Raw genomic sequence first — 12,222 nt, 5'->3', positions numbered from 1 at the left:
GTTTGAAACTTTACATTTAGGGCTGCACAATTAATCAAAATCGCAATATGGCCTACTGTAATTTTCATATCGCAGGGGAGCAATATTTGTTAAAGGCAAAATGTGTCAAAATACCATTTTTAAATTAAATATTGTGGCGCTGCAGAGATATCATGGCCTACACATCATCATCTACTACAAAACACATAATCATTTTAATGTTTTTCAATGAAAATGAGAATAATGATGTTAAAATGATCATTCCCTCTAATATCACAAATCATATCACAATCACAATAACAGTCAAAGTAATAGCAATTAGATATTTTTTAAAAATTGTTCAGCCCTATTTACATTTTCTGCTTGATTGATCCCATATGGTGCCTTCAAATGGGGTCGTGTTTACCGTGTTCACGACCAGAGTCCATATGAACGCCCCCCTCTTGTGGTATACACAACGTCGTAGGTGGAAAGTTTCTGAAAGCTCAGAGTTCACGACTTGTGGCGTGTTTGTTGACGTCAGAAATGGCGGAGGCCATGGAAGTAAATTTTTTTTGTACATAAATGAATATATTGTAATTTTAGTTGTATATTTTTCTTCGCAATTTTATAATATGTCTGAGGAAAATGTTGATATTCTCAACGGCCTCATCTTTTTCCTCTGTTATTAAAGTCATAATGATTATGTTACCTGCTTGCTAACTTGCTAAATTGTTAGCCTTTGTGTCTTCTAGACGCCGACAGTAACGTTAATATTGTCGTTGCTTAGCAGCGTTGTTCTCACAATTTAACCACTTGAACGCCACGCATATCGTGTACACGACTTCCCATGTTGTAAACACGAGCTCACGAGTTTCATTTGAAGGCACCAATAGTCCTCATAACACTACTCATGCACAGCACATTTCACTCTAGCGTCTCCTAAAGTCATGGACCTTAATTTAGATGCAAAAACTAAGATTTTTTTCAGTAACTACAATCACTTTATGCTACAGCCTCTCCCTATCTGAAATGTGTTGTATTCTACTGAGAGCATTCCCTACTGGGTGAGAAGATAAGGAGGCATCACATGGGGAGGGTGTGTGAGCACATGCTGGGTGGTATGATCATGCAAACACACTCTGCAGACATGGTCATTTGCTATCTTCCTTCCCACTGGTCTTCCTGTAATGAATATTACTTTATTATGCTTATTGCGCATACTTACATATAATACAACCATTTTATAAAAAAAAAAAAAAGCCGGTATAACTCTGGCTATGCTGCAGGTTTAACCACTGTTTACATGTGACCGGCTCTGTGCTATTTATTAACCAGTAAATGTTCCTCTCACCAGTATGTCATCATTTGGGAGGTGACTGTGGAATGTTTTTTTACTGTCTTAGGTAGCTTCTGTTTATAATCAGTATCCCTGATGCTTGTAATAGACTCAAATAGGACAGGAGAAAAGACTCTTATTGGAGCTTCATGACGTGCTTTCACCGATCTATTACAGGAGGAAGAAGGCTATGCCAAGTTCCAGTTATAGTGTATCTCTGGGGAAATGTAGCATTTCCTTAGGTGTGCCCTGTCTTCCTCACTTTGTCATGATATCACATCTGTAGGATGTCTTCCTCCCTGGGTCCAATACTCCCCTTCCCTCTACTCTGATTGGTTAATTATTCCACCAATTCATCCTGGTACTGGGGTCAGTAAATCCATCTGTTCCCTCCAGATTTTCTGCCCAAATTTAAGACCTACTGGAGCTCCACTTAAAGGGGACACCGAGTTATCTGAGTGCTGACATTTTCTCTCAGATTAAGCTGGCTGGGTTGGATTTCTTTTTCAGTCGGGTTTGCTGCCAAACCTTCTGAGAGAGCACGGGGCTTCAGTCCAGTGAGTGAGGTTAGTCTTTTGAGAGTTCACAGTATCAAATGGAAGAGTTCATTTCCAGTCCTGAAACTAACAATAAGCGTTTGTGTTTCCTGTTTTTCTACTCTGTGGTGGTGCACTGTGTAACGGACTGAGGGTTCCTATTAATGAGAGGACACCGGGTGAAACAGAGTCTCAATGTCTCCTCTTGTCTCACATGTTTTTAGTAGTAGTCTTCATAGTTCTTGGGGTTGAGGCAGTAGAGGATTGCTCCCCCAAAAGAGAAGATGGTGGATCCCCAGGCCAGGCCGTAGCCCCAGTTGAACTCGTGGTACACCCGCAGACTGACCGTCTCGATGAACTTGATGGGGAACAGGACCAAGCTGCACACCTGGAGCACCACTGCAGAGGAAAACAGGAAAGAGAGAAGGTACTAATGTCAAAATAAGTATAGTAAATAATAGGGCTGTCAAAAGTAAACACGATAACGCGTTAACGCAAATTTGTTTTAACGCCAATCACAACATCAGTTTTAAAGCTAGAGTGAAGATACTGGTATCATATGAAACTAGAAAACCTAAAGAATCCATCGGTAACAACAATGTGGCTAAATAACGCTCCAAACTTTCACTAAATTTTGGCGAGGAAAAACAGGCATTTTCAAAGGGGTCCCTTGACCTCTGATCTCAAGATATGTTAATGAAAATGGGTTCTATGGGTACCTACGAGTCTCCCCTTTACAGACATGCCCACTTTATGATAATCACATGCAGTTTGGGGCAAGTTAAAGTCAAGTCAGCACACTGACAATTGCATAAAGCAAGCATATTTGCCAACTCCCATGTTGGTAAGAGTATTAAATACTTGACAAATCTCCCTTTAAGGTACATTTTGAACAGAATAAAATGTGCTATTGATCGCGATTAAATATTTGTATCCATTGACAGCCCTAGTAAATACATATACAGTAGATGACTGACCAGTTTACATAAACTGGACGGAGAGAGATACAAGGCACTCGGATGGCCACCAAAATCCTTGACAAATGAAAGGTTTTAGTGCCTTGGATCTTTCCCCCTGACGTTTATCATGGACGTAGGTTATCTTGGAAGCTGGACAGTCATTGTTTTGTATTTTCCGACTGTCCTTCAGCTCTTCCTTGTTGTGTTTTTGCTACAGACTCTCTTTACGTACCTGCGGAGAACAGCATGACGGCCACGGGCTTGTAGCAGCGACTCCTGGAGCCGGAGCACAGGGAGAGCAACGCCACGAGGAAGGAGAGCAGGGTGAGGGCCGCCCCCCCCAACAGCAAGGCCAGTGTGGCGATCTGCCAGTCTGAGACAAACACACACAGACACACACAGAGAGGAGGGAGGGAGGGAGGGTGAGAGAGGATCGGCATGAAATCACACTGAGATAGAGAGTGACATAGGTAGCTAAAATGAGGTTACTCTGGAGAGCTGTGTCTGCAATGTTGACAGGAGGGAGGAGAGTGGAGGGATAAAAGGGTAGATCACAGGTCACAGTCCATACTGGTGACTGCCATGCTCACTCTTACACAACAGAGAAACAATTCCAATGAATTATTGTGTAAAAACTAACTTTTGTGGTTCGGAGGCTGAGACAACTCCTCATGCATACTCTGAGAAGCTGCTGATGCCTCATCATGTTTTGATGTGAGCCACTGGGGATCCATAGCCGGTGGCAGAAGAAGAAGAATGTGAACCATGCAGCGAATAAACCTCGTACCGAGCACAGCAGTTTCTGGCTGACAAGAAACAAACAAACCGACACACACACACGGCTGGCTACACATGGATTTCAGCGGGTTCAGTAATGGATCCCGATGCAGCAGAAAGGCTTCTGTGAGGTGACTCAGATAATGAGTATCCCTCCCTGCTGGCCGATGCCAGCTCAGCAGCATTCTCAGCATTTCATTCAGATTTACTCCAAAAACACTCAACTGGAAAGAACTGCTTTCCTGTCCTTGTTGGGACGCCAAAGCAGAAACAAAAAAAGGGAACAAAATAGGAATGTGTTTGCCAAAATAAAAGCAGGAATAGTAGAGATTTTTGTTTGCTTTGTGCAAAAAAACAATTTGTTTTAGACTTAATTAGCCATGGGACTTTATCTGAGGATTGTTGAGAGACACTATATGTTGTTATTGTTTTCTTTTCCTGGTTTTACTGTGTACTTGCGGAAACAGGAGGTCCATTTGTAAACATGCAGAGGATATTATGATGAGACATTTGATTACACAGGAGGAAACCATTTAAAGTACAGTGGGTGGGGAAAAAATAACATGAAAGCATAAAGGGGAGTGGGCTCTGCCTAAGGGATTCAATTAAGGCTGCCCTCCTCTTAGTCGATTAGTCGATTAATCGGTTGTTTTGGTCTTAGTCGACCAAGGTTTCTTTAGTCGATTAGTTGTTTTTTTGGCTGCACCATAGACAGCCAGCCCTACAAACGCAAAAGTCTGTCACTGAGGGACTGACTGAGTGATGAAGTTACACGATTGGTCAGCCGAGTGTTGGAGTTTCTCTCTCTTTCAAAATGAAAAGGCGGGGAACAGTCCTTTATTCAAATGAACCCGTCCAGCGCGACGCGTCTGGCTCACGAAACTTGGACGAAGCTGTCAAACTAGGCGATCTTGTTCTAAAATGAAACGAGATTTGAGCAGTGACATAGCCTATTTCTCACTTAAAATGTTTTCAGAAGTAGATTTTGGGGGATTGTTATGAGCAGGTCGCCATGTTGTTTCCTGTTTGAGACGGCAAGCAGAAAACCCAGGGACAAATCACTCACGCACATACTCGGTTTTGACCGAGTCTTGTTTGGCTTTTTTCATGCTGAATGACTTATTTCCAAGAAACTTATGAGCACACCAGAATTAAAGCGGTAAAACTCAGTTTTACAGATCTGTCGATTAAATCAACTAATCGATTAGTCAACAGAATCGTATGAGTGTTATTGACTACTGTCATTGAAAGACTTTAGTTTAGAGAATGATTTGTCTTTTTTTTAGTGAGTATACACGGTGTTGTCTATTATGGAGCCCAGGAAAAAAAAAAAATGATAAAGCGTTGCCAAGAATATTTCCTCTCTGTTGAGGCAGAAAATCATTAAAACATTCACCAGCGAAGAGAAAGTGACGGAACATAAGCTGCTTAAAATACAGTTCCCACTCTCGTTGGAGCGAAACTTTATTCCAGGGGCCAAGCAGCTCAAATATAAACAAACATCAACTACTTCTGACCAAATATGGTTCAGGATTTAGAGTTTAAAAATGGGCCCTGTCACCACAGGATGTTGGAAAAAGCCCACAAAAAGCAGAGCCTCCAGCTTGCACAACACGAGGCCCCCTTGAAGACTGACCCCTTTGCCTCTCTCTGCCACTGCCTCGCTGCTTTCCTCTCAGCCACAGTGACTTGACCTGCAGTTGTCAAAGCCTATCAGCGGTGGGATATCTTCTCTCCGTCAGTTCGTTGCCTTCAGCCCAGCCAACCTTATCAGCGCGCTCATGAAAACAGCAGGATGCAGAAAGTCATCTCATCTCAGATTTTGGAACAGACCCTGTAACTCTGTGCAAGAAACACAGCCAGAGTCGGAGTGCTTAAAGGCTTTGACGAGCAGGAAGCGCCAAACTATTAATCTGAGCCTCGCATGATGACAGATGGAAAAAGGAGATACAGTACACAAGATCCAATCTGAGCATTAATTATGGCCTCATGTGTGCATGTCAGGCGCTGCTTAAGTATTAATCGAAAAAATCCCTCAGGGCCCAAATTCAGTTTCTTTGTCTGAGACAGTGGTGGAAGATCTGTGTCACCGAAGAGCCCTGAGTGTCTGTCACACCCACTCAGACTCACTCTCTCATTACAGCAGGATGGAGAAGTTTAAGATCTTCAACTAAAGGGGTCCTGGTTCAAGACCCCCAGTGTATGTGAGCACTAAACCTCTACAAGCTCTCTGTATCCAACATTGTGCCGTGACCTCCCTCAAAGACAAGACATCCACCCAAATAGGGGCTGGGTAATGTATTGCATTATTAATATGCTTTTTTTGGCATCACTGCGTCTGACTGAGCAGACCTCGCTCACACACCGGCTCCACATTTGTCGCTTCATCTCGCACCGACCTGGCATCCGCACACGCTGCTCTTGCAGGACCGTTCCACATTCCTAGCCCTTTAGAGTCTGTATCTCTTGTACTTGACTTCTGACCCTCTGCCTAAGTGTGTGAGGGAGACGAACTGAAAGACTATTTCCGTCTGTATGCTTTAAACACTTCATGAGCGTGTAACAAGGCAATATCTCATGTCTGCTTTCTAATTCACACTGCATGTTATTCTCCCAGACACACACTTGCAGGCCTTGCAGAAAAAAGCTCAAAACATCTGAGCGGCCAGCTGGTGTTTCAAACTAACAGGATTTATTTAATGCCCAGAGCATGACACTGAGGAAATATTGGGGGGTTCTGGAGAGGAGGGTGGGGGGTAGAAACTGATTACTGGGATTCAAATCAATAAGCCTAGCCAAGCACACGCCTGAGGAAATGGGCAGTTTGCTGTGTGCATTAACTGTGGTATGCTGCTGCTTTCTGCTGCTGCTGCTGCTGCTGCTGCTACTACTGCTGAGAGCTGACACGGACGGAGACGGCATGTCTTTATATGGCACCAAAGTGCACTTTGTCTGCGCTGACGGAGGCGAATCAGGGCCAGCGTGACCCACAGTAACTCATCTCTCAGACAGAAAGAAAACATTTTGTCAGACTAACAAAAACACAATTCACAACTCAGCACAGAGGAGGAGGTCAGACGCTGCAAAAAGTGATATATATATATATATATGAGAATAAAGAGACACAAATACAGGAAAAAATGAAGGAAGCTGTAGTCAGGAGTGTAGTGACAGGTAAAACTACATTTAACATTTGCAAAAAATAGACTTTAGAGATATTAATGATGATAAAGAAAAATTAGATAAAGAACAATATTCAGTGCTAATCAGGCTTATTTACAGTGCTGACACAAGAAAACACCTACAAAGAACTATATACAACTAGGGCTGCACAATTAATAGGAATTTGATTGAAATCGCAATATGGCCTACTGCAATTTTCAAATCACAATATTTGTTAAAGGCTAAATCTGTGTCAAAATACTATTTTAAATTAAATACTGGTAAAATATGGTGCTGCAGAGACGTCCTGGTCTAATCATCATATTCTACAGAAGAAAACATCTTTGTTTGGTACAGTTCCCCACAAAAATCACACCATAATCATTTAAATATTTATTTATGTTTTTCAATGAAAATGAGAATTATAATGTAAAAAATATCTCTTAAATTGCAAATCATAGCGCAATTGCAATATCAGTCGAAATAATCACAATTACATATTTTTTCTTTATTGTTTCTTATTTTTTCTTTATTATTTCTTATTTGATCGTTCAGCCCTATATACAACCCCATAAAAAGCCCTGCAGTACATTAGGAAGCTTTGAATTTTTTCAGGCTATACTTAGTGCATGGTGTTTTTACTGGACTAGATTATATTGTAAAGTATTTCTGTTACATTGTCTACCTTACAATCCAGTGCAATACCCCAAACTGTGGCCTAAAAGCGTGCCAGAGTTAAATCAGTCTCAATAAAAAAAAAAGATAAACATTACAAATTGCAGGGCTGCTGTATTGGATTACATAACAACAAGGCATAAAGACATGTTTTCCTGAAATGTATTTTTGTTGATGCTGTTTCTACTCTCAACCACCTTTTTTTTTTTTTTACCCTGGATGAAAATATGAAATGCTTCCAGATAAAAACCTTCATGGTGGACTCCATAAAGAAGTTTCCTTAAAGAGGAAAACCAACATTTCTGGAGTGCTTGACTTGTTTCCCTGGTTACTAATCTCCAGGCATCTGGATCTCTGGGGAGCTCTCTGCTCTGAGTTGCCCTGCTCCTTGGCCCGGTGAAGAAACCCACACAAAGGCTCATTTTGTGAGCAACAAAAGGCCAAATGAAACCCCAGCTGGACCGCTCCTGGCGAGGCGAAATTCCCACAACATTCAGTGTGGCGCACTGGGCAAAATGTTTCAGAAGAAAAGTTAACTAAAAAAAAACCCAAAATGTCTTATTATTCTTCAGACTTTCACTCAAGGATAAACTTTTTTTTCTATTTTTTTTTTTTATTATACTGTATATTTCCCACTTGGAAAGCAGCTCACTATCTTATTCCATGTAGAAGAGTTCTGCAGTTTAAATTAACCAGGCAATCATAAAGTAATTAACATTTAGCACTCTCATGGGTGATGTTTTATATAATTCTCACCACACAGAACAGATTGCTCTGTCTGCGGGGTCCCTTTGTTCACCCGGAGCATCTGACTGTCATTTGAATATGAATGCGGGGTGTCTGTCTGCACCCTTTAAATCTGACATTTCAAGGGTGAAACACCCCTAAAACTATACAACTATACTGCTATATTATACAACTATACTGCTATACAACTATACTGCTATACAACTATACAACTATACTGCTATACAACTATACTGCTATACAACTATACAACTATACTGCTATACTATACAACTATACTGCTATACAACTATACTGCTATACTATACAACTATACTGCTATACAACTATACAACTATACTGCTATACTATACAACTATACTGCTATACTGCTATACAACTATACAACTATACTGCTATACTATACAACTATACTGCTATACACCTATACTGCTATACAACTATACTGCTATACTATACAACTATACTGCTTAAACTATAAAACTATACTGCTATACACCTATACTGCTATACAACTATACTGCTATACAACTATACTGCTATACACCTATACTGCTATACAACTATACTGCTATACAACTATACAACTATACTGCTTAAACTATAAAACTATACTGCTATACAACTATACTGCTATACTATACAACTATACTGCTATACACCTATACTGCTATACAACTATACTGCTATACAACTATACTGCTATACACCTATACTGCTATACACCTATACTGCTATACAACTATACTGCTATACAACTATACTGCTATACACCTATACTGCTATACAACTATACTGCTATACAACTATACAACTATACTGCTTAAACTATAAAACTATACTGCTATACACCTATAATGCTATACAACTATACTGCTATACTATAAAACTATACTGCTATACAACTATACTGCTATACACCTATACTGCTATACAACTATACTGCTATACAACTATACAACTATACTGCTTAAACTATAAAACTATACTGCTATACACCTATAATGCTATACAACTATACTGCTATACTATAAAACTATACTGCTATACAACTATACTGCTATACACCTATACTGCTATACAACTATACTGCTATACAACTATACTGCTATACAACTATACAACTATACTGCTTAAACTATAAAACTATACTGCTATACACCTATAATGCTATACAACTATACTGCTATACTATAAAACTATACTGCTATACACCTATACTGCTATACACCTATACTGCTATACAACTATACAACTATACAACTATACTGCTATACAACTATACAACTATACTGCTTAAACTATAAAACTATACTGCTATACACCTATAATGCTATACAACTATACTGCTATACTATAAAACTATACTGCTATACACCTATACTGCTATACACCTATACTGCTATACAACTATACAACTATACAACTATACTGCTATACTATAAAACTATACTGCTATACACCTATACTGCTATACAACTATACAACTATACTGCTATACAACTATACAACTACACTGCTATACTATAAAACTATACTGCTATACTACTATACTGCTTTAAAACTTCCAAAACAACATGGTGGCGCATCATCATCACCCCATCAGTGTGTGTGTAGATGATGGAGGTCTCATGATGATGAGTGTGTGTGTGTGTGTAGGTCTCACCGGTGACCAGCGTGCTGATGCAGGACCAGTCCTCGGAGCTGACGGGCTTCCAGCAGGACCACCACATGGACAGGTAGTACTGGTCGTCCGCCGTGACCCAGGCCGGGCTCAGCACGGACCCGACATCCAGACACAGGGCGAGAAACACGCACACCAGACCCACCAACTTCAGGGGCGTCAGCGACGACACCCGCACCTCCTCTGTGCCGCTCACCGATGAAGACATCATTAAAGTATCTTACTCATAAATAAACAAACAGAAGAAGAAGTGTGTTTTTTGATCTGTCCACAAATCCACAGAAAGAGTCTTCAGGTTGAAGTAGTGGTCGTCCTGTTCCTGTCCGTGCCGTGCTGTGCTGTGGTGAGCTGCGTCCTGAGTCCAGAGACGCTGCTGTCGCTGCTGGAGACCAGCGCGCTCTGCTGCTCACCGGTCCGCGCGCTGCTAACGGGACCGCGAGCTGTAGACTGCTGAAATAACACAGGGCTGCACCTGCTCTGCTGGGTCCTAGTGCCGACAGCATCTCTCTCTCTCTCTGCTGTAGGAGTGAAAAAGAGTAGGTGTTGAAAACAGAAGTCAGTAAGATATATTATATATATTTATATATTTTAAAATGAAAATCAAATAACCATAATATATCAAAGCTTGGCTGCACGGTGGTGCAGTGGTTAGCACTGTTGCCTCACAGCAATAGGGTCTTAGGTTCAAACCCGGCTTGGGGCCCTTCTGTGTGGAGTTTGCGTGTTCTCCCCGTGGTAGCGTGGGTTTTCTCCGGGTACCCCGGTTTCTTCCCACAGTCCAAAGACATGCAGGTTAGGTTCATTGTTGACTCTAAATTGCCTGTAGGTGTGAATGTGAGCGTGAATGGTTGTCTGTCTGCCCTGTGATAGTCTGCCGACCTGTCCAGGTCGTACTCCGCCTTCGCCCAATGTCAGCTGGGATCGGCAACCCTGAACAGGATAAGCGGTTACAGATAATGGATGGCTGGATGGATAATATAGCCTGAACACATAGTAGCCTATATAACGTAACTGATAAGTTAGCCAAGAAAGGAAAACATTTATAATTTTCTCTTTTTTTCACCTGATTTTCAAAATTCTGGGAAATAAAGACACCACTAAATGAAGTGAAGTAGACAGGGAAATTGGGGCACTCAAGGTAGGCCTATAACTTATCCCGTGGTTTCCATACTTTTTTACGTCAAGGACGCCTACACTGACACAAATTAGACCCCCATTTGATCAGATTTTGTCCCAGCCCAGGATCCTCCATCTGATTGGATTTTTTCTTTTAGTTGTTTTATTACAAAAAATGTATGAAACCCATGACAAAAATAGCCATGCATTCTGCCATTGTGTTATTCCCCTTTTTGCTGGGAACCCCCTGATACCCCCTCAAGGACCCCTTGGGGTCCCCAGACTCCACTTTGAAAACCACTGAATTATACCACTTCATCACTATCTGTCAGTGGGATGTACTGAACATCACAACGTGACTCTCATGTATCAAAGGGGGCATTTTTCTTTTAAATATTATATAAATTATATCACCCAGTCACATTATCCACGATGCAGTCTGTCATTGATTACAATTACATGCACAGCCTATACAAAACCTGCATGGCTGTATTTATGAAATTTTCATTATGATTTATTATAACGTATTCTCGATTTCAAGGTTTAATGTAGCCTACAGTATAATGTATAACAGTCTGTATCTCTGTCAAATGCTGTTGTTTTTGCTGCTTTGCTGCTGATGGGAAATTTAATTCAATTTATGTGGAATATTGGCAAAATGCAGCCGTTAACTACAGCCACCACGAGGCAAAACATCCAGAAATAAAAACAGACTCCTGACAGGTAATTTATCATTTTTCCTAATTTAACTTACATCCAATATGAGTAAACTTTTGTTTTAATTGGGTTCACCCTTTAACTACATCCCTGCTTTTCTCTTGCGACACACTTTGCTCTACTTCTCTGTCACTCCTCTATATCTCTTCGGGTTTGTTTAACACCCACCCTCCCCACACACACACACACACACACACACACACACGCACACAAGGGAAGCTTACACATCTTTTTTCTAATTGAACTTAGATAATCCTTTGTCCTCAGGGAAGAATCTTGCAATTAATTCATATAGATTAACACTCACACTCTCACACACGCAATATATATGCACACACACACACAAACACACACACACACACACACACACGCATACACACACACACTCACACAAACAAGTAATTTTTTAAGCAAATTAACTTCATTACATTTAAACAGAAATGCAACATCAACATCTGTTAGACTTAATTAACTGGTTGGTGGAACCACTGAATGAATGACAATTAAGTGCTCATCTAATGAATATTAAGTTTTAGTGAGTTCAATTTCATG

At 40.7% G+C, this 12,222-nt stretch overlaps 1 protein-coding gene across 1 annotated transcript; it reads right to left on the bottom strand.

Annotated features, from left to right (window-relative positions):
- Positions 1–1,144: 1,144 nt before the first annotated feature.
- Positions 1,145–10,312, bottom strand: tmem47 (transmembrane protein 47). Its single transcript, XM_037770872.1, has 3 exons — positions 9,820–10,312; positions 3,025–3,165; positions 1,145–2,232 (listed from the first exon to the last, which is right to left on the bottom strand). Exons 1-3 carry the CDS (start codon positions 10,046–10,048, stop codon positions 2,054–2,056), a joined length of 549 nt encoding a protein of 182 aa, XP_037626800.1. The 5' UTR covers positions 10,049–10,312; the 3' UTR covers positions 1,145–2,053.
- Positions 10,313–12,222: the final 1,910 nt, after the last annotated feature.

The sequence above is a fragment of the Sebastes umbrosus genome, chromosome 5, assembly GCF_015220745.1.
Source record: "Sebastes umbrosus isolate fSebUmb1 chromosome 5, fSebUmb1.pri, whole genome shotgun sequence".
NCBI lineage: Eukaryota > Metazoa > Chordata > Actinopteri > Perciformes > Sebastidae > Sebastes > Sebastes umbrosus.
This window is presented reverse-complemented; position numbering and strand designations above follow the sequence as displayed.

Bases quoted from the DNA above. Each gene is read 5' to 3' on its own strand.
- tmem47 (XM_037770872.1), bottom strand. From the start codon at position 10,048: ATGATGTCTTCATCGGTGAGCGGCACAGAGGAGGTGCGGGTGTCGTCG. The intron at 3,166-9,819 runs GTGAGACCTACA...TGTTTGTCTCAG, and splicing joins CATCAGCACGCTGGTCACCG to ACTGGCAGATCGCCACACTG. The intron at 2,233-3,024 runs GTACGTAAAGAG...TTTCCTCTGCAG, and splicing joins CGTCATGCTGTTCTCCGCAG to TGGTGCTCCAGGTGTGCAGC.